Source organism: Clinocottus analis, unplaced genomic scaffold, assembly GCF_023055335.1.
Source record: "Clinocottus analis isolate CAN_PGR_092001 unplaced genomic scaffold, fCliAna1.0.p SCAF_16, whole genome shotgun sequence".
Taxonomy (NCBI): Eukaryota; Metazoa; Chordata; class Actinopteri; order Perciformes; family Cottidae; genus Clinocottus; species Clinocottus analis.
Window position 1 is genome coordinate 13,219,886 of NW_027175887.1, and position 21,140 is coordinate 13,241,025.

Sequence of the window (21,140 nt, forward strand, 5' to 3'; positions counted from 1 at the left end):
ACGTGAACGCAGCAGCAGCGCTCAGCCGATGCGCGTCTGCACCTCGCTGCACGTCAAACACAGAGGAGAAGCCGCCGCGGCTCTCTAACGGGAGCCGGGAGGAGGACCGTGTCGTTTCAGGTCTGCAGGTGTGAACGTGGTCACGTGGTTCGCTTCATCTCGACAGGCGGCTCCGGAAGCAGGTGCGCAGCTGTTCGCCTCTCAAGGCGTTCGCCTCAAAGGGTTACACACACTTGGGGGGGGGGGGGGGGGAGGCTGCTCGTTTGTTGTCACTTCCGCTCGAGCCGACCGTGAGTCCGCAGATCACATCGCAGGAGGAGAAGAAGAAGAGGAGGAGAGGAGGCTCTTCGGCTTCGATGCTCCGTGCCAGCAGGATGGAGGAGTTTATCACCGAGGAAGAGGAGCCGTGGTACGACCAGCGGGACCTGGAGCAAGGTGAGACACCGCTCCCCATGTCTCATGCTGCACAGGTGTAACAACGCCCCACACACAATGCACGCAGGAGAGCAGTCACTGTACAACACATTACACGCACGTGTAAACCCATGTCTCTGCATGTCTTGATATGTCTCTGCATGGCTCTGTCTGTGTTGTGTCTGTTATGTATCTACATGTGTATGATATGCCATTGCATGTCTCTGCATGTGCCTGTTATGTCTCTGCATCTCCTCTCATCCTCTGGCAATTATTTTGCTCTTGTCAGTGATGTTTCCCAGAATAGTCCTTCTGCCTGTCTGTCTGAGTGAATGTTTTTTTTTTCATCTCCCTTCTATAGCCGAGTCATTTCTTACATCGCACCACTCCTTTCTTCCTAGTTTTTTTTTTAATTTAATGTTGTATATACCAAACACTCTGTGTTCATCTTGCTGTGTGACATAGGGGAAGCACTGGTTATCTGTGGGGAGGAAGTGGTTTATGTATCATGCATGCAGAAAACCACCTGAACTGTGGAGTTGTGTGATCAGTGATTTTGATTCCATGACATTTTTTTCTCCGCGAAAACAGACCAGCATTAACCATCACTGGTCGTGACCTCAAATGAACAAAGCGAAGGCAGGAAATGAATCAGAAGGGCCTTTTTCGCTGATGTGTAAAGTGATGCAGCGAGTTGTCAGATCTCTCGGTAATGACGTAAAGTGACGCCCTTTCATTGGCGGTACGTTGCAGGAGAGATGTGCGCCTCACCCCCATCCCTGATTACCTGCTGACCCACAGCACTAAAGCAGCTTTGTGTCTCATTATTTCACTAGTCAGAGAGCAGACGGGTAGGTGTGTGTGTGTGTGTGTGTGTGTGTGTGTGTGTGTGTGTGTGTGTGTGTGTGTGTGTGTGTGTGTGTGTGTGTGTGTGTGTGTGTGTGTGTGTGTGTGTGTGTGTGTGCTGCCATACTGCCTGTATCTCCTCTCAGCATTGTCACAGTCAATAAGCCCCTGCTTGATCTGATTAGGGAGCCCCAGGCTAGACCTCCTTACTCAGGATCAGAGATTCCAGGCTTCGGGGTCGGATCAAGCTCACGTCATCCTGCATGGGCTCAAAGTCGGGCAATGCTTTCGCCCCAGAAATGCTGTTATGCAACTTCTCGGCTGCCAGCTCTGAGATTCGGTGACCCCCCCCCCCCCCAACCCCCAACCCTCCTCCATCTCTCTGGGTTCATTATGATCTGACAAGCGTATGAAGTGTGTCAGGGCAGATGGCGGTGTGGTGATGATGTCACGTTGGTCATCCGGGGAGCCTGCGATTGAACGCGAGGACGCGTCGCCGGCCCTCTGCGCGTCATCATCGGGTTTCAGGTGGTGATGGTTATTTCCTCGGCGCTGCTTCTTGCTCCTCTCATCCGCGCGCACAGTTCTGAAATTACATAACTATAAGACTGGGCACGTGTCGGCCCTCAGGAGCAGCGCTGGGACTCTCTCTCTCTCTCTCTCTCTCTCTCTCTCTCTCTCTCTCTCTCTCTCTCTCTCTCTCTCTCTCTCTCTCTCTCTCTCTCTCTCTCTCTCTCTCTCTCTCTCTCTCTCTCTCTCTCTCTCTCTCTCTCTCTCTCTCTCTCTCTCTCTCTCTCTCTCTCTCTCTCTCTCTCTCTCTCTCCTCACACACACTCACTCGGCTCATTATCACCACACACAACAGCGCTCTGTTATCGGTCCTGCCTCGTTGGCACAGGAAATGTCACCATCTCCCTCAGCTCGTAACAACGCAGGCGTGAGACGACACTTGCATATAAAGCAGAAGGATTCCAGCTGCGTACAGTACACCTACGTTGATGCACGTGTGTGTGTGTGTGTTTTTGTGTGTGTTCCTGTCATTGCGCAGGCCCCAAAACGCTGTTTCCATGTCCAGCAATGAGAGTGGATGGTCTCTCCGTTACCTTCCCGTCGCTCCACTCCTCCAGTGCTGTGTTGTTCAGGGTTCAAAGTATGCAGAGCCAGCGGGACTCTCCTCCTCCCACTCCATCCAGCGAGGCTTCCTTTCACCAGCCGAGCTGATGAATAATGTAACGCGTCAAGCTGTGTTGTAAAATACCAGCAACTGCGCGGTGCTTCTGTTGTGTTACCACTACTCAGACCCCCTCCCGGTGTGCAGATGGCCACCGGTTTGTATCGATATGATGATCTGTGCTCGAGCGTCGGAGTGTGGTTGCATCTACGAAGCTCTTCGTCGTTCTGCTTCAGTATGTCGTGCAAACTGGTCGGTGGACTCCTCGTCGCTGCCGGTTCACGTCATGTTCTCGTTTCTTGGTTCCCGTCAGACCTGCACCTGGCAGCCGAGCTCGGCAAAACTCTCCTGGAACGCAACAATGAGCTGGAGGACTCGCTCCAGCAGATGTACATCAACAACGAGGAGCAGGTGCAGGAGATAGAGGTGTGTATGCCACACGCACACACGCACACACACGCACACGTAGGATGTTGAAAGGTATAATTTGAACAATATCACAAAAAGTGGCGTAGCATGTACAGAAAAAAGAAGTGTTCAGCCAGCATATTGCAGGAGTGTAGAATGTCATAATACTGCAGTCCATAAAAAAAAGTATAGTCATGAAAACATAATTGTAATTAAAGCAATACAAAAGGCATAAACAATGTCACAGTATAATGCCATAAAATGGCGTCTTTAAAAATGTAGAAGGTGTAACAGGTGATTCATTACATGGAGATTTTTTTCTGTCTCAAATTTGAATTTCCATTTTCTTTACATGATCACCCCCCGGCCGACTCAGAGGTCCCTCCTCCGGCCTCCAAGCATCCCATAATAGACTCATTTGAATCTCCACTGTCTCCCTCGCAGTACCTGTCCAAGCAGCTGGAGATGCTGCGGGAGATGAACGAGCAGCACGCCAAGGTGTACGAGCAGCTGGACGTGACGGCCCGAGAGCTGGAGATCACCAACGAGAAGCTGGTGCTGGAGAGCAAGGCCTCGCACCAGAAGATAGACAGGTGACCGAGACGAGGCGGCGTGACGTCACAGCTCGGCCTCCTCGCCGCCGCACGCCGAGCGAGGGATAAACCAGCTGGAGGCCGGCACCTTCATACGACATCATAACTTTAGCATTGCCATAATCATAATCAGGGGGTCGAAGTTCTTCACAAATCACATCAGTGGGTTAATGCCAAAGAGTTGAATGGCGGCCTCTGTTCCTCCTTCACATTCTTTATGTTGCAACAGTGGCTCACTGTGGCTTTAGGGCAACGGCGTGCTCGGCAATGACGCAACAAGCGCTGAACAAACGTGTGTGTGTGTGTGTGTGTGTGTTCCAGATTGACGGGCACCATGGAGACCCTGCAGGGTCAGGTGGAGAGCCTGACGGCTCGGGTGGAGGAGCTGCGGACTCTGGAGGAGCTGAGGGTCCGCAGAGAGAAGACGGAGCGGCGCAAGACTGTGCACTCGTTCCCCTGCCTGAAGGAGCTGTGCACGGCGCCCAGGTCACTAACCACCCTTTGTGTTCAGTGTGTGTGTGTGTGTGTGTGTGTGTGTGTGTGTGTGTGTGTGTGTGTGTGTGTGTGTGTGTGTGTGTGTGTGTGTGTGTGTGTGTGTGTGTGTGGACACCTTCTGGGTTCATCAAAGTTCTTCTCCAACAGTCATCAGACTGCAGAGAAAAATGTAGTTATTACAGATTTGATCAAAATTGAGTTACATTTTCGTAACTTTCTGACATCGTATCTTCCTGTAGGAATTGTTATACGATCAAATGTATACTGGAAATTCATAACTACAACTATCATAGCAGAGTCTCTGTAGTCTCAAACTGTTGGGGAATGTGCGTGTTTTGACATTGCCTTCATGTATGTCCCCCGACATACTTTTTAAATGTATTTAATGAAAGCTGATTGGATTAAACTTGCTCATTAGATGAAAACTGAAGATTGTCCAAACAGAGCATCACTGTGATCCATCAAATACTTAATTATCAGCATAAAAAGTGTAAGATTTAGATTTGCATCATGTATTATCTGTTTAGTAACAGCCTTTAAACTTCAAAGCCAGTAATTAATAGGATTGATTCATCGTTTATGATGCCTCTTAAAGAACGCAGGACGGTGCACATGGCGGCACGAGTCGCGTCATTAAGTGAGTGAACGTCTCCATCAGGTATGAGGACGGTTTCCTGTTGGCCAACCCGGGGAGCGTGGACCTGGCGGAGCCGCGGCCGGTGGACGAGGAGAACGAGCGGCTGAGGGGCGTGGTGTCGTCGCTGCGCGGCGCGGTGGCCACGGAGCGGGACCAGCGCGAGGGCGCGGAGCGCGAGTGCGCCGCCGTGCTGCAGGAGTTCGAGCGCCTGGAGCAGCGGCTCTCGGGGGCCGAGGGCTGCCGGCTGCGGGTCCAGGAGCTGGAGGCGGAGCTCCAGGAGATGCAGCAGCTGAGGAAGTCCCGGCTGTGCCTGCTCGGGGGCCTGGAGGACGGCCTGGAGACGCTGCTCAGCAACGGCCCCGAGACCGACACCCCCGAGGAGGGCCTGGGCCCGGAGGAGGGAGGCGACGACGGCGCCGCCGGCGAGCCGGGGGCCGCGGGCCAGCAGGGGGGCCCCGTGAGGAAGAGCTGCAGCGACACGGCGCTCAACGCCATCTCGGCCCGCGACGCCTCCGGGAGGCGGCAGGGCAGCTACGCCATCCACGCCAACGGCGTGCGCAAGCGCGGCATGTCCATCCTGCGCGAGGTGGACGAGCAGTACCACGCGCTGCTGGAGAAGTACGAGGGGCTGCTGGGGAAGTGCCGGCGGCACGAGGAGAGCCTGTGCCACGCCGGGTCGCAGACCTCGCGGCCCGTCTCCAGGGACCCCTCCATGAAGGACTACATGGCGTACGCGGGGCCTTCGACGTCGGGGGCCACAGCGGCCGCCGCCGCTCCTCCCACCCCGCCTCAGACGCCCTCCACCCCAGAGGCCCTGGAGGGCATCAGCCGGCAGGTGGAGCAGGTGGACAAGCGGCTCAGCCAGAACACGCCCGAGTACAAGGCGCTGTTCAAAGAGATCTTCTCCCGCTTGCAGAAGACGAAGAGGGACATGAACTCCACCAAGAGCAAGAAGAAGTGACACCAGGGACGGACACAAAAATGATTTAATACACACCGTTTGGATGCCGGGTCATGGAGACGTGGGATTACCGCTTATTAATCTTAAACCGTCAACCGGTAATTTTCACTGGAAGATTCTGATGTGGATGAAATAGTTTTTTTCTTCTGTGTGTCCAGAGCTGATCCAGTAATTAGGATGGAGGGTCTTAGGGTCTATATAGCGTGTGATGTATTTAATTGAGGTTTACTGATGCAGAAGTTTAATTATTTTGTATTTATTGAAACCAATAATTAAGCCAAATAATTAATACAAAAAGAGAAAAAAAAGCAGCCATTGTTTTTTGAAACTATTTACGGCATTTGAAGCATGTATCCGACTGATAACCACTAAGTGCTCAAGACTTTAAAAGTTTAATTCACACAGGCGTTGGACAGCTCGAGCTTGCTTTATGATACTGATATTTGACTGCGTGTGTATTTAGAATTTCTTGGATAGTACAAATCCTTCAAGACAACTGCCAAAGTGTACCGTGTGTAAGTGTTTGATGATTCTTTGTTTACATAGTTTATTCTAAATGATGTGCTAAAGAAAACGAGAAGCTTTACAGCATGTTACGAGCCGCTGAATGATTCAGGGATTTGTTTGATCATTTCAGACACGACGATATAAATCAGTTGGACGCCATGTTGTCAAAGTTCTTCTTGTCGTCGGAACGTTTATGTTTTCTGTTGATTAAAATGAGAAACGTGTCAACCTCGTTATTTTATCTGTTAAATGCTCAGGGAGGCGACTCATCAGATCCTCCAGCAGGTGGAACTAGAACAATGCCTTGTGTTTGAAAGTCAAGAATTATCACAGTAACATGTTAACCAAGAAGACAAGTGTCAGAAGAATTAACATTTATATTTGACCCCCAGCTTGTTATCAGCTCATCATGGAGTCAACGAGGAGGAGAAATTCTCTCGGGCAGTCTCGAGATATTGCGTTCAAGACAGAGAATGGCACGTAATATTTAAATGTAGAAGTATTTTGACGTAATAAAGCAGCAGGACACATATGGACTCAGTCTGAACACTTTAATGTGAACACAGGAGCTCAGTAAACTGTAGGTCATACAAGTGGCTCACGTCAGTCAAACCCAACCACCGAGAAAAGCATTAGTCAGAGACAGCCGACGCCGAGCTCGTACTTTTGGAGTGTAATAAAAACAAAAGATAACACTTTGTATGTCGGGTTGAGGACTGACGTTTCACCTCACTGCTGAGTCAGCAGGAGCAGCGCGTGGTTGTAGAAACTGGAGGCACAGTCAGCATTAGTAATTTTTAACTTGATTAATACGAGGTGAGCGGTTCCACAGCCTTTGAGCACGATGGAATGTGACCTCGGGGAGGACACCGGGTGACTAAAGGCCATTATTAGCACAAGCAGGATATTTACAGTGGTAAATTATCTAAAACAAAAAGTTTAACTGATATTTAGAAAACTACAAATACTAGATGTTTGTAAATGACGCCATAATTGCTTTTACAAATCATCAAACCTGATTAAAAAAAAGTCCTTATTCCCTGTCCATGTTTACAAGTATTGTTAAAACCGCTCACATGATGTCTGGAAAATATAATCTGAAGGCGAATGTCTATCTCCTCCTGTGGGTTTTTTGCTAAGGCCACATGGCTGCTGCCAGGATGCCCTGCTCAGCAGAGGAACAGCCACACCCCTCAGCGAGGCGTCAGAGGTCATTTAGTTCACCCCTGTTCTCTCAGCAGACTTCTTAGGGTGCTAAATCATTTGAAAAGAGATGTGGCCTGATTTCTAAATACTTCACCAAGAGCCTGTTACAAATAATCTGCTCAAAGGCTTTAGGAGGGCCGTGTCCAGCGCCGGTTGCGCAATGATCCTACAGATGTGCATGCAGCACTACCGCTTCCTGTACCGAGCTCTCCAAGGCAGATCGCGGTAATTGTACAAAACAATTTCAAAATTAAAAGAATGAAAAGGGGGAAGAAGAGAAAGGGTTGGATTGTGCACATTGTTGCTTTCTCCAATTTTAAAGATTTGATACTCAAGGAGGGCGGGGTGCCGACGGACGAACGCCTTACGACGGGAGGAATGAACAAGTGATTGGAATTTAGAAAAAGAAGAAAGCTGGAAGAAAGGGTCGCCGATGGACGGAGAGCGAAAGCTTCAATCGATACATGATCCAGACAGGAATAATGGAAAGACAGCAAGAAGGAGAAAGGGGCACAAAGCCGAGGAAGACGCTGGTGGACGACGTCGAGGAGGGATCAGGTGGTCCAGTCCTTCTTGATGGTGAGGCTCCAGTCCCAGGAGAGATGGTCGTGCGCGTCGTCGTCGGTGAACTTGGACTTGATGTTGTAGGTGCCGCGGGCCAGCATCCCTTTGGGTGACTCCTCCATGGTGGTGAGGAACTCGTATTCTTCGTCTGGCCTGGGCCCGTAACTGCCGACCATGTAGTCCGACTTGTCGACTGGACAGTGAGAGATTTAGTCATTAGTAAGTGGCTCATTACTTCAGCGTTCTCCTTCCAAAGAAAGCCGGTTCATTTGGTCTTTTTCAACTCAAGGGTTTTAATAGTGCGTCACTTATATGAGAATATGCTAGGAGCTAAGCTAAGTAGTGTTTGACTATAGCTTTATATTTACTGTACACACGAATAGATATGAATCTTTTCATCCAAGTAAGAAGTTAGTCAGCACATTTCCCAAAATGTCAAGTAATTCCTTTACGGTAGAGAAGGCTTCTATACATGTCATTTCAAAACCAACTTAAAGAATTGCAGAGCTCAAAAGAGATAAATGAGGCAGCCTTACGTTTGATTCCTTTCCTGAATGTTTGCTGGGTGTACTTCAGGCCTGACACGATATCCTTGTTGACCTGCAAATGGCGACATGCATCACTTCCTGCTAAACAGCTTCCCATAACTAAGATCGCTCACTGACAGCATGAGCACTTCTACAGTCTGAGACCACAAAGAAGAACAAGACCAGACTCTCACCTTGAAGTTGATTTTTATTCGGTATTCAACTCCCTCCTTCAGCACAAACGGGTTCTTCCTTAAGTTCTCCAAGTCTCCTGGGAGGGAGAGCAACACATCTTGGATTACTTTGATCAGAGAACGAAGAAATACATTCTCAAAAGCAAAGGCAAGTTGTATGTAGATTCTTTTAAATTCCCCTGTAGTAGTTGCACTGCCCACCAGGGGGCGCAGTGAGCCCAACTCTGTTGTATCTCATTGTGACAGAGAGAGCCACCAGGAAATGGCTCATTAACCCACCAACACGACTCTTGTCTTTACTAACGAGGAGACTAATGACCGAGCGGGCCACTTAGTCCGTATTTGTAATGATTACTGTTCATAATGAATTACTATGAGCTCATTCTTCCAGTGCGTCTGCTGTGAGGAAGAGAGCTGCCGAAATGTGGGCGTCTGTGCATTCAGGTGAAAACAATATTTCCGTCGTCAACTATAAATCATTAGTTTACACTCCAAAATCGACGGTGTTGGGTTTTGTCCCCCATCCCAAACTGCCTTCTGTGCTGTACTCACCCTTCAGGTCCAGGACCAGAGGGTGCGGCGCCGTCTCACACATCAGAGACATTCGCGTCACCTCGACGTTTTTGGCGTTGGGATCTAAGAAAGAAAGCAGTCACAGGATCCACAATTATTATTAAATTATGACCATAAGACCAATTAATTCATAGCAGCATAGAGATAAATACTTAGAATACAACTGTTCACAAAGGGAAGTCGTATCTCTTCAAACACGCTTTTTCATTGAGATTTACACAGACGATACATCGAGACTTTGGTTGATTTATTATCTTTTTCCTCCAAACTATTGTTATTATATCAACCTTTAACAATACACTATTGGTCAACTTCTGCTGGAAAGTATAACTTTCCATACTATACCTGGACCTCGAAATGTACCTGTAATGTGAACACTAATCAAAGATTTTCAATATCAATATACAAAAACTGTACTCTAACATTACTTACAGCACAGTGCATGACACCAACCCCCTTTTGTGTTTTACCAGAGCCATATTTCATGAATGCATCAGTCTCGAAACAGATGCAAGTGAATAAATCCGTTTAATCATTTGGTGTAAATCAACTTAACTGTTTTCAATCCTTCGATGACAGAGATCAAACCTCTGTTTGTTGTGAAAACAGTTCACTGTGCCTATCAAAATACACTGTGCTTATAGATGAGCTATGGGATGATGTTAAAGTCACATTTGTTCTAGAAGACCTGAAGAGTTACTGAGCAGACCACTAACCTGCCACTGTGGCCACTTTGCCCAGCAGCGCCTCCTTGTACTTGCGCAGGCTTTCATCGTCTTCGTCCAGCTGCTGGATCTCCTGTAAGCTCTTCTGGGCGGGAGGTTTGTAGTTGATTGCGCTCTCGGCCTCTTTGTTGGCTGCTGCCAACTCTTCCAGCTGCTCTGGTGTCGGCTCCTGTTCTGCCATGGTCTGCTCACCGCAGCAAGAGAGAGAGAGAGAGATCGAGAGAGAGCAGAGGTTAGATAACGGGGAGATGGCGCAATAAGGACAGACAGCGGGGATCCACACGGAGCACCTCCTTTTTTAAACTTTACTTTGCTTTAATAAAATTGGATCTCCATGTGGAGCAAGGCAAGCACATGGTTGGACATCCGATTGTTACAGATTACTCATCCAGCGGAAAACCTCTGAACTTTGAGCTTGGGAGGTCCAGCAATGTGAAGCAGCATTTCCTGTAATAACAAACACCAGAGATCACATTGTTCCTCTTGTCGTCGAAGGAACAACGGGATCTCTATGGGTTTGCATCGTTATCATTGGCATGAACCAGAGTGTATGCTGACATGTAAGAGCACAAAATGTACACACTAGCACACGTTACGCTCTCGGGCTACTCGGCTCGGCTGTGGAGCCGGTTTAATCCCGGGGCGCTGGCATGAAGCTGATGATTATCGGCGCTCCCGGCTCTCTCAGAAAACAGCAGCGCTAACGTGGACATTGAACACCCGGCTGCACGGTTACACCCGCCACTCCTGATTAGAAGAGAGGAAGCTGATCCTCAGCAGGGAACGACACCACAACAACGCCAGATCATCTTCATCTTCATGAGAACAGAGGTGCTAAAAAAAAAAGAATCAAAATGTTGCTCATAAAAAGCAAAAGCAAAAAAAGTATTGTCTATTGATAACATCTGGTGCACAGATGCTGGGCGCAGAAATAAACAACGCTGATCAACTCCTGCAGAAGCCAAGAGGCAGCTGGAGGATTTTACTCTCATAACAGTTGTTTGGTGTGGTCTGTTCTCCTGCACGCAAAAAACACACATGTCTAATGACGCTTGAAGTTGTTTTCATAACAGCTGGCAAAATATGTGCTCGTCGATAAAGTTATGGTTTATATTTCCTAAGTTAGGCAGGCATGTTTTGTTTTTTTACGTTGTGTTGAAAGAACACAACTTCCTGTATTTAAGTGGTTCAGCCAACAGGAAATGGAGCTGACAAACTGTAGAAAGGGATTTATTGCTCTGTAGAAATGTCTTCTGAACTCGTGACTGAAGATACAAGATTGGGAGCATTTTGATTGCGTCTCAGCAGCTCTTTGCTTCTATTCTAATGCTCTCAATGTCAATGCTCCTTTAAGTTATGTTAAAGGCTTAAAAAGGCCCATGAAGAGCGATGCTGGAATGTCAATAATGTGATCAAATTTACAAAGAGAAAAAACAATTACTCTAAAAATGAGGTGATAAACAAACTGCTTCTCTATTTAAGTTGAATTAAAACTTAACTTCCTCTCAGTGTAAGTAATCCTTTAATGTGTTGGCTGGGTTTTGTTTGCTTCTGTAAATCAATGACAATATATGAGAGTTAAAAGCTCATCATAAACCAACACAGACAAGCCAACAAATCAGAAATAAATGCAAATGCAATCTTTGCATGGTGAGCAGAAATGATGCACCAACATACCATTTACCACAATAACCCACACGGCGACAAACAGACACTCCACGCACAGTAACTGGTTTTTCGCTCAGCCGGCCTGACGGCCCGCTCCGCTGTGTTGTGTCTGCTGCACGCTGTTGGCCTTTAGCCCAGCAGGAACTGAGAACACAGTGACGTTTCCCAAGCGGCTCCCATAAAAGCACCAATGACTTTGCTGCCAGTAGGTGGTTAGCTGTGTGCGAGTGTTTCTGGTAAGAGGGAAAAAGTGTGAGTGAGAGAAAGAGCAGACAACACAGCAATGGTGTCTTGTCATTCTTAAAGTATTCAACAGGTTGTTTTTTTTTCACTTCCTAATAAGTAAGTAAGTTGAACTCTGGTTTCAGTGTACCGAACTGTCACAGAGGAGAAAGTGATTGGTCCTTTTAGACACACCTTAGGCAGAGCGCTGACTTAGAGCACTAGAAGTCCCTCAGGACATAAAGAGGCGTCTGCTCCATGTTTAAGGCGATGGAGGTCCAAGATGAGGGACTTTAAATAGGGAACTATGGGGATTTCAACACATTTAAACTGTCAGAAAGAATGTTATAGATGCAATGCTAAATTGATACAATGTTCTTTTAGGATTTTTTGATTGTAGTGCTGAAATAGTCGTTCAACCAGTAACAAATATACTGATATTTACACATTTGGCCAAATCTCACACGTGTTGTCTTTATTACAACACCAAACTTATTCAAATATCCTCAGTGGTTGCAGAGATGAATTCATTTTAGCATTGGTATGTAAACCTTTGCAATTTTCACAAAAAAACATCACGGGCCTGAAAGGTTAATAGATTTTAGTAAATCAACAACACATATTTTGCACCCATTTTGATTGCTGATGAAGACATTAGATAAGTTAAAAAGGTTCAGACAAAAGCCACTCCAACTACATACTCTGAAAGCATATTGTGTTTATATATTGCTTAGTGTGCATGAACCTGTGCAGCTTCCCTACAGTTCACTGTTAGCAATCTATCCAACATAAGTAAACTAAAATGAATTGTTTATAAAGTGCGCTGTGTAATGTCTGCACGCAGACGAAGAAAGTACCCTATTGACAGTATGAGACAGTTGAATGAGCAACTTAAAGACACATGCTCTGAGTACCTGTATTTATTCAAACACCGATGACATCACCACCCTCATGATGATGCACATTCTTTCTGACTAACAATACGGGCTGTGGATAACCCGTTGTATACAAACATGAGAAGGCGATTGTTCAGCCGGCTGGGAAACAACACACAGGTCATGAGGTCATGCAAACAAACACTGGAGATGCCATCGACCCTCATCCCCTCGGTGTCCTCACCGTCACTGCTCTCTTCTCTACAGGAGCATAATCGCTTTGCTTGCTGAGATAAGCAGCACAGTTTCACAAATAAACCAGGCTTGGCACCAGCTGAGGCTTCAGATTAGGCCTGCTCCTTAGCCACACTGCCGAGCTGTGAGATTATAGAAAGTGGGATTACAGCTAATGAGGTATTCAGGGACATGAGAGGAAGTGGTTGGGAGGTGTCACTTGTGACATATCAAGAGGATTCTCTTTGACAGGAGGCATTAGTGTCATCAAACGTTACTGAAGATCAACAAGATCAATGAGGACCAGGGAATCCCTGTGGGATGTTACGGGCTTTATGTAGTGGGGGTGTGTGGGTGTGTGTTAGATATGTCGGGATTAACCTGCCATAACAGTTACACAACCGTAAGAACTGTAGAAGCTACGCAATCTGTGGTTTCCTCTTACCTGCATTGTTGCTCTGCCACTCAACTGTAGCACTCAGAAGCGCTTTATAAATGCCCAAAAGCACCTTAAATTGGAAGTCTGGGTGCATTTTGGAGACCCGAGTTGCAAAGCATGCCGTCAAAAAAAAAAAAAGACGCTTCAAATATGATCCAATGGATCACACTGTGAATGCTGCCGGTCCGGCTCTTCACAGAGAGGAAGAGGAACACCAATGTGGCTGCGGTGATAACGCAGCAGGCGTGTATGTGGCAGCCAGACATTAGAAAAACATGAAACCCAACAGGAGCTTTGTAGTTTGTGTGCAGCAGAGCCAGCTCTACAGATCATTTGGGAGGTTGAAGTCTTACAGAAGATGACTAATACTCTCATAAAATGTTGCTAGGAACGCAGCATATACATCAGAGAAAACAACGGGAAATGAATGTTTAATAAAAGCAACTGAGGATTGGCAACCTTTGTGAAGCGACCTTTCGCTTTTGACTTCACATCTCGATTGAAGATCACAGATCTACGGCTGCTTTGATCCGGTTTAGTCTCTATCATGCAATGTTCAAGTCTGCCAGAGACCTTTGCGTTTGTCTCTTTTGTTCCCCACACTTCAATGTATCCTCTTTACGATGCTTTAACAAAAACTGGTTAATTAAAAGCCCGATTTTAAAAAAATAAGAAAAGAAAAAACAATTTTGGCCCATTCAGCCTCCACAGGTCGTCGTCAGGGGTGGGGGAAAAAATAATTGAAAATGTTATCTTATTAGATGAAATATGTTGACAGTTTTCCTTTGGGGACAATATGCAGACGGAAAAAGGTAAAAATTTGCAAGGTATCGCAATACCCAATATGTTGCACTATTGTAATAGTATCTTATCGGGACCCAAGTATTGTGATCGTTTCGTAGGACCTCTGGCGATTCCCACCCTCAGTTGTTGTTAGTAACTGATTCTGCGCAGTTCTTATGCAACGGAGCTTTTGAAATAACGTCTTTCAGCAAAGTGTTGATGCACAAAATGCATCAACCCCGATGTCACCCCTTCAAAGCACTCCCCACTGACCATATTTCTGTCTTTAATGCATACAATAGAACAGAATTAGATGTATATCAGCTGATATGTGGTGTAGATTTTGATTTTCTTAGACAGGTAATAGTGGGTAACAAAGAGTGGAGCTGTGATAGGCGCATCTGGATGTCACTACGCTTCTAATCCCGATGAGGTAAGTTACCAAGTAGCAACAGTAGCTTTTTAGTTTATGCAAGCGCACCTTGCATGTCAGACTGCCAGCAGGCACGCCTGTTAAGAAATGACTGTCAACTTCACTTTTCAGGCGAGCTGACTGATTCATATCCGTTTAAGGGCAAAACCACATGGTTCATATCTGAAGCACAACTCCTCTATTGTATTTTTAAAGATGCTGTAATTATAGACATATGAAGAGAGGCACTGGCTACATGTTAACCAGCAGATCATGCAGGGTCCTATCCAGTTGAGGGTGCAGTGCAACAAATACCAAAGCTTTGAGGAAGTGTGACACCGAGAGCTGCAGCCAGAGCTATAGAGGAAATCAACCTCAACAGAAACCGAGAAGGGGGTGAGAGTAAAACAAATTGAAATAAGATAAGGAGCCGTGCAGAAAACGTGTTATGAGCTTGTAATTATTGAGTTAAAGTGAAAAGCTATTGGCCAAAGAGCCACTTTGCAACCAAGATAACATTTGCTGGATGTCTATGACAGAAATTGCTTAAATCAGAAAAGAAGACTGATCACTAAGATAATGAGCCAGAGAGAGAGAGAGAGAGAGAGAGAGAGAGAGAGAGAGAGAGAGAGAGAGAGAGAGAGAGAGAGAGAGAGAGAGAGAGAGAAAGAGAGAGAAAGAGAGAGAGAGAGAGAGAGAGAGAGAGAAAACATTACTCTATCACAGGAAGAACCAGAACAAATAGGAAGCTTTAAATAGCCGGTGAGAAATCCCTGAGTGCAGCAGCAGGAAGCTGCCAGTGAATGGGATGGCCAAGGTGCCAGCTGAAAGGTCAGGGCTTATTCCCAGATTGGGGTCTGCTTCCCTGGGCAACAGCCTTGGAGGAGGCGACGGCCGAAACATGATGAAGAACTACGTTGGCAGAAAGGTTTCCCTAAAGGACGGCCACAACCTCATATTACAGCTGGTATAAACCCACAAAGCCAGAACCCAAAAAAAATCAGGGGTGGAAAATGTGTCTTTTTAAAAATACCCCCAACATTTTACTGCAATATAGTCCACGGTTGAAATAATGTGCTTCGAAAAGTTGTTCAGACAAAATGGGAGCATTGTATTAGTTCCCACAATACTTTAAAGTGAGATCAAATAGACAAAACCAAATAAATGGGTTACTTAGTGAAGCTTTTAACATCTTATATTGAGTAACAGACAGGATGGACACACGGCTGTGTTCTAAACAATGCCAATATGTTACAATTCAGGTCTGAGGTTTTGACCCCGACACTGTTAGAACATGTTTGAAGCTGGTTATACTGCTCATGAAAAACGCCACAGAAGTTGATTATACCTCCTTGGGCTGACTCAAGATCAACCAGGTCAAACCAGACGAACAGTTCTGCAAAATGTGACATCCGGCCCCCGGCCGCAGAGTATCAGGTCGAGACAAAGCAAAGTAAAAGGCTGACAGAATTGTGTGATTGGATTATTATTATTTTTTTTAAAAGAGAGATCAAATCGGATAATCTAACATTTAAAAAAATGTCCAGGCTATTTAGTGCACACACAGAGGAAGGAAATGGAGGATACACCGTTTTGCGTGATCTCATTTAAAACAATCATCATTTAAAACAAATATCATTCATTCAGCATACACCCTCACACAAAAGTACACAAAGGGGACTGTGTGAAGCACAACTACTCTCAGCAGGTGTAATCTATGTGCATTTCACGATGAAAGCATATAAAAGCTGGTTCAAGGTGTGAGCCCTGCAGGCCAATTCAAATTTTAAAGACTAAGCATGAGTTTCAGGAAGTGGCAGAAAAATGTTCCTTTATGTGCCAAAGGACAGCAGAGGCGCGTGTATACGCGTCCAAGGCGGATTAAAATACCCCTCCGAGTGCACTTTGGGTCCACTAGTCAATGCATCCGCTCATTGTGTGGACATTAAACGCAAAAGAAATGACCGTTACCTAACGGCCAACTAAGGCAGCTCGGATCAGACTCAACACCCGGAAACGAACACACTGCCGCCGAATAACTAATAGTGACTTGGCAATTAGTGAACGGATTAAACGTTTGGTACTTTAAAACTACAACACAGTGCATGTAGAGTAACGGGCAAAGCCCGAACAACACAAAATCACGTACTTTTGTGGTCTTCTGGAAGAAGTTGCTACTAACGTTACTTCCCCATCAGGTGTCGAAAACCTCGCGGGCTAACGACACCAAAGCAACTCAGACACGCGCACTTGTCGTCTAAAGACTCACTCGCTCGGCTAAAACTAGTTAAAATAAGAGTTTGGTATGTGTTTAACAAACTCTTACCGTTATTTCCGCCGGTACACTGGGACAGTCTCCAGTCGATGGTGGCGCGAGGGAGTGAAGTGAAGCAGCGGAAGAAAATCTGAGCCAATGTCCCGCTCTTAGGAGAGACAACGTCCGGTGGACGGCCTTCAAAATAAAAGCATATTTTAAAGCGTTCTCGGCGTCAAGTCGTTTAATTTACTTGACTTAAAAAGTAAATAAATTATAACCTGTATTTTCAACGGTAGGATATTTACATTAAAGTATTTCTGCCGCTAAAGTAAAGAGCTTAATAATTTACAATGATAAACAGGGTTATCAGGTCTTCCGGCTATTGTGTCCACTCACACGTAGATGACATCACAATTTGATGTTGTGCAGACACAAAAAAAATCAAGTAAATAAACTAATACTTTCCGTGTCAAAAAATACAATTTAAAAAAGCTTTGTTTGATTCATTAAACTCGGAAACAGTACTCGTTTTAAACCTCGGCGTCTTGATGTCATCAGACAGCCCTCCGGAAAAGTTGCACTTAAGACACGTGTGGGCTTGCAGAGCTATGCTGCACGTACACTTTCATCTCAATGTTGGCCCACTCCTCGAGCTGACATTCACTCATGCAGTCTTTTGGCGACTGGAGAAGTTATTTAAGACACTAAATAGGATTCAGTTCATATAGGCGTGGCACACAGGGACTGCCTTGAGTGCATTTAAAAAAGCTGCAGGTTGAAACCGGTATTACGTTTGATAGAACATGCCATCTAGTGGCTGAGATGTAGAGCATTAAAGCAGTAACTCATGAGTTTTTATAAACACTTGCAGTTTAATAGGGACAATACTCAGCTGTTGGACAGTTACTGTTCTAGCAAAGTAGTATAGACCAAGAAACAAGCAGTTACGTTATTGCTTTGACAGGATTTCATTGAGTGCCTTTGGTAAAAAGCCAAGTCTTTAAGTTAAAAGTATATGTATTGTTGATTTGAAAATGTGATGCAAAAAAACATTACAAATGTTTATTCCAAAAGATTTGAATAAAAATAAATAAAATTAAAATAAAAAAAAAATCACTTGAGACAACAGCATCCTAATTTTCAAATTGAGGCACTGCTTGAGTTCCAATGAAAAGTCAGATTTCATGCACATAATTACCAATTTCAGTCACACAGACAATATCAACTGAGCAGACTGAACACCAGGAAAGACTAGGCATCATTTAAAAATCCCATTTACGCTAAATGGACACATATGAACATAGAAACAGAGACAGAATTTGGGTAATATGCACTGTAGGTTTTATTACAAGTGTCATTAACTACATGGTAGAAGAAAGAACCAGGATAACCCCAATTCACGAACCTACAGCCAAAACCATTTTAGTCAGGAAAAAGGGAAAACAAAAAATACTGGTAAAAAACACTTCGGACATTTAAAAAGAAGGAGGTTGGAACATAATTTCAATCACATCAGAAGACAACCATGTGTAAAATATTCTGCACATTTGTAACAACTACCCTTCTGTGCAGACAGGAAGGGATAACAAAACCAGAGTGTCCTTTTTTTTTTTAGCTGGTTTCCATCTAAGGGGGGGAAAAAGCAAAAAAACAAACAAGAATCAATTAAGACAGCTGAAAAAAAAATAGTTTTATTAAATTGATGACAGGCATTTTATTAACTGCTGAACCTACCCTGGCATTGTAGGCGTCTAACTGAGCATCAAGTTCTTCTGCTGACATCTGTTTGGCAGCCCCACCCCGGCCGCCCCGACCTCTTCCTCCAGCACTGCCTGCCCCACGTCCTCCACGGCCTCTCTGCATGCCTCTGAAGCCTGCCCCACGGGGTCTGTTCATGCCTCCGCCACCCCCTCTGTTCAGACTGAAAAAAGTATCAATCACACAGTGTCCACAATTTTGTACAGTCAAGTTGCTTGACCAACAGACAGTTGAACTCACCCCTGCATAGGTCGCCTCTGTGTGTCAATCTGTGATGTGACAAGCTGTATGTTCATAGGCCGCCCTGAAATAACAAAGACGCTATGAACCTCAAAATGTAGACAAGGCACTTGTGCTGAAACGGTAAGGTCAGTAATATAGTAAAACATTTTTCCCAGTTTAACAGTAGTTAAGTATTTGTGCAGCCATAATACAAAGCATGGGGCCCTAATGCATACGATTTGAGTTTGAGGCATACCATCAAGAGGGATGCCATTGTACTGTTTCATGGCCTTGTGGGCATCTGTCCTCCTTTCAAAGTGGACATCTGCTGTCCCCAGACTTCTCCCTGATCTGTCGTAATGAACTGCAGCTTTTTTGAGAGTTCCAAATTCAGCGAAGAGTTCCTGAAGAAAGAAAAGGGGAGGAGATCTCCTGAGTAGCCATTCCTTTGTCCCATCTGTTTAGAATGTGGCAAACATGCACCAGCAATAAATAAAACGTACACGGGCAAAACTCCAATTACCTGAATGTCTGCATCCGAGACGCCAAAATCCAGATTGGAGACAAGAAGTTTCCCTCCAGTCTCCACACCAGCTCCTCCGCCACCTCCAGCAGGGCCACTGAAGCCGCTGAAGCCGTTGTCATACATGTCATGCTGCCACTTATCTGGAAGCTGTTTAGGCTGCAACAGATGAAAGAGAACGCACCTGCTGACTTCAGGATCCCCTTGCCTCTGTCAATCACAGAGTCCACACGGCTGGGTGTTGGGGCAAGCAGGGGCTCCACTTCCAACAAGGCCAAGGTGCTCAGTCTCCCCCACACCCTCCAAGAGGATCCCCAAATGTTCCCTGCCCACCCCATCACTACAAGCAAGTGAATCAGTTCAGACAGAGGACAAACAACTAAACAATAAAAGCAAAGGGATATGTTGTACATCAGTTATATAATGTATACAATAAAAATAAAAAAGAGGTCTAGTGGCATTTGCCGAGACTGTATCATTTACTCAATGACCCACCCAAAATGTCTATACTAACCCCTAAACAGCTTGCCCGCCCCGGCTAGCTACCAATATTGCCCATTGTTCTCTTGCCATCTGCGCCTCCACCCAAGGCTCTCCAGATGTGATCCTCGGGTACACAGGAGGGGTCGCCATCTGAAGCAGTGTTGCCTCCAGCGTTGCACCGCGTTTCCAGGCACGACCAAAAGTTCTTTACCAAGCCACGAAAAGGGCAATCACGAACGGGGAAGTGTCCATAAGATGAAGGGGTGGTTTGCAAAAAAAAAAAAAAGACTAGATAAGGGCCTACTATCGTGGAGCGTGGATTATCTGTGCGTCCATTTTGAAACCACGCCATTTTGATTGGGGCTTTGTTGGTCTCGTCTAAACTCATTCACACTTAAGGAGTGAAGGATGTGCCGTACATGAACACTATCAGGGGGTAGAAGTCCACTGATCCATCCACAAGTAACCGCCACATTGGTTGAAAAGCCAACAACCCAGCCTTTGATGTGAAACCCACCAGCCACCTTCCAACAAAAGCCGCTGGTACAAGGACAAAAAAAAACTATGCTCCAAAAAATGGTGGGGGGAAAAAAACATTTGGAGGTGAATTTTCTCGATGAAGTAGTTTCCTTTCACCGTTGGAGTGGACGGCGGTTACAGACCCTGGACGACTAGACTAGATTAAGGGTGCCGGATTCGAAATGGCGCCGCCGAGGCCTTCCCGATCCAGCTTTAGCTAGCGAGCCAATATGGCGAACACGCTCGCTCTTCCAAAAGGGCCTCCTCTTGAAAAAAAAAATGATGCAACACATACGGGTGGTGGGAGAAGGAACACACTACTCATAAAACTTCCATTAATGCTTAACAGCAAACCATAGAGCATCCCCGAGGGAAACTCGGCGGTTACAGCGAACATTATGTTCGCGGGACTAGCGAGCTGGCTCGAGTGCTAGCTAGCAGGCCTACTGGAGAACAGAAGGACGATTTGCCGATGGGTTTCTCCTTTTTCTGCCAATTCCTCAAATTTTCTCATACCCTGCCGTAAGGCGTTGGTCTGCCTCTAGCGCGGCTCAGGTTCTGCCGGCTCCTCATGGGGCCGGATCCGCTGCCTCGGCCTCCAAATCCACCGCTGCTGACTCCCAGACGCCCGGGGCCTCCTCGTCCGCCGCCGGAGCCTCCGCGGCCTCGGCCTCTCCCGCCGCGGCCTCCACCTCTCTGCTGCCTGTTCTGCTTGATAATGTCGTCTAGAGACATATCCATTTTATCCGCCATTATGCTGCTCCGATAATGCTAAACTGTTGACGAAATTTAAAAAAAATACACCCTAGTCTGGTTCTGCTCCTCGTTCCTTCACAGCTCTCTGCTCCGACGACAATACACAATACAACCAGTGTCGTCTGTTTATAGACAAGCTGGTTCGGTACGTAGTGCACGTTAAGGTGA

The 21,140-nt window shown here is 46.1% G+C and overlaps 3 protein-coding genes across 3 annotated transcripts; 1 reads left to right on the forward strand and 2 right to left on the reverse strand.

Moving 5' to 3' along the window:
• The first annotated feature begins 257 nt into the window (after window positions 1–257).
• On the forward strand, window positions 258–6,260 carry cdr2l (cerebellar degeneration-related protein 2-like). The gene is made up of 5 exons (XM_068579604.1): window positions 258–435; window positions 2,745–2,857; window positions 3,284–3,432; window positions 3,754–3,918; window positions 4,586–6,260. The coding sequence occupies exons 1-5, from the start codon at window positions 357–359 to the stop codon at window positions 5,523–5,525; spliced, it is 1,446 nt and encodes a 481-aa protein (XP_068435705.1). The 5' UTR covers window positions 258–356; the 3' UTR covers window positions 5,526–6,260.
• Window positions 6,261–6,568: 308 nt separating this feature from the next.
• arhgdia (Rho GDP dissociation inhibitor (GDI) alpha) lies at window positions 6,569–16,886 on the reverse strand. The gene is made up of 6 exons (XM_068579555.1): window positions 16,781–16,886; window positions 9,813–10,005; window positions 9,076–9,159; window positions 8,524–8,600; window positions 8,339–8,402; window positions 6,569–7,995 (listed from the first exon to the last, which is right to left on the reverse strand). The coding sequence occupies exons 2-6, from the start codon at window positions 10,000–10,002 to the stop codon at window positions 7,793–7,795; spliced, it is 618 nt and encodes a 205-aa protein (XP_068435656.1). The 5' UTR covers window positions 10,003–10,005; window positions 16,781–16,886; the 3' UTR covers window positions 6,569–7,792.
• A 1,143-nt stretch (window positions 16,887–18,029) lies between these two features.
• alyref (Aly/REF export factor) lies at window positions 18,030–21,094 on the reverse strand. The gene is made up of 6 exons (XM_068579386.1): window positions 20,733–21,094; window positions 19,215–19,373; window positions 18,948–19,095; window positions 18,710–18,773; window positions 18,446–18,632; window positions 18,030–18,337 (listed from the first exon to the last, which is right to left on the reverse strand). The coding sequence occupies exons 1-6, from the start codon at window positions 20,967–20,969 to the stop codon at window positions 18,323–18,325; spliced, it is 810 nt and encodes a 269-aa protein (XP_068435487.1). The 5' UTR covers window positions 20,970–21,094; the 3' UTR covers window positions 18,030–18,322.
• Between the last annotated feature and the right edge of the window lie 46 nt (window positions 21,095–21,140).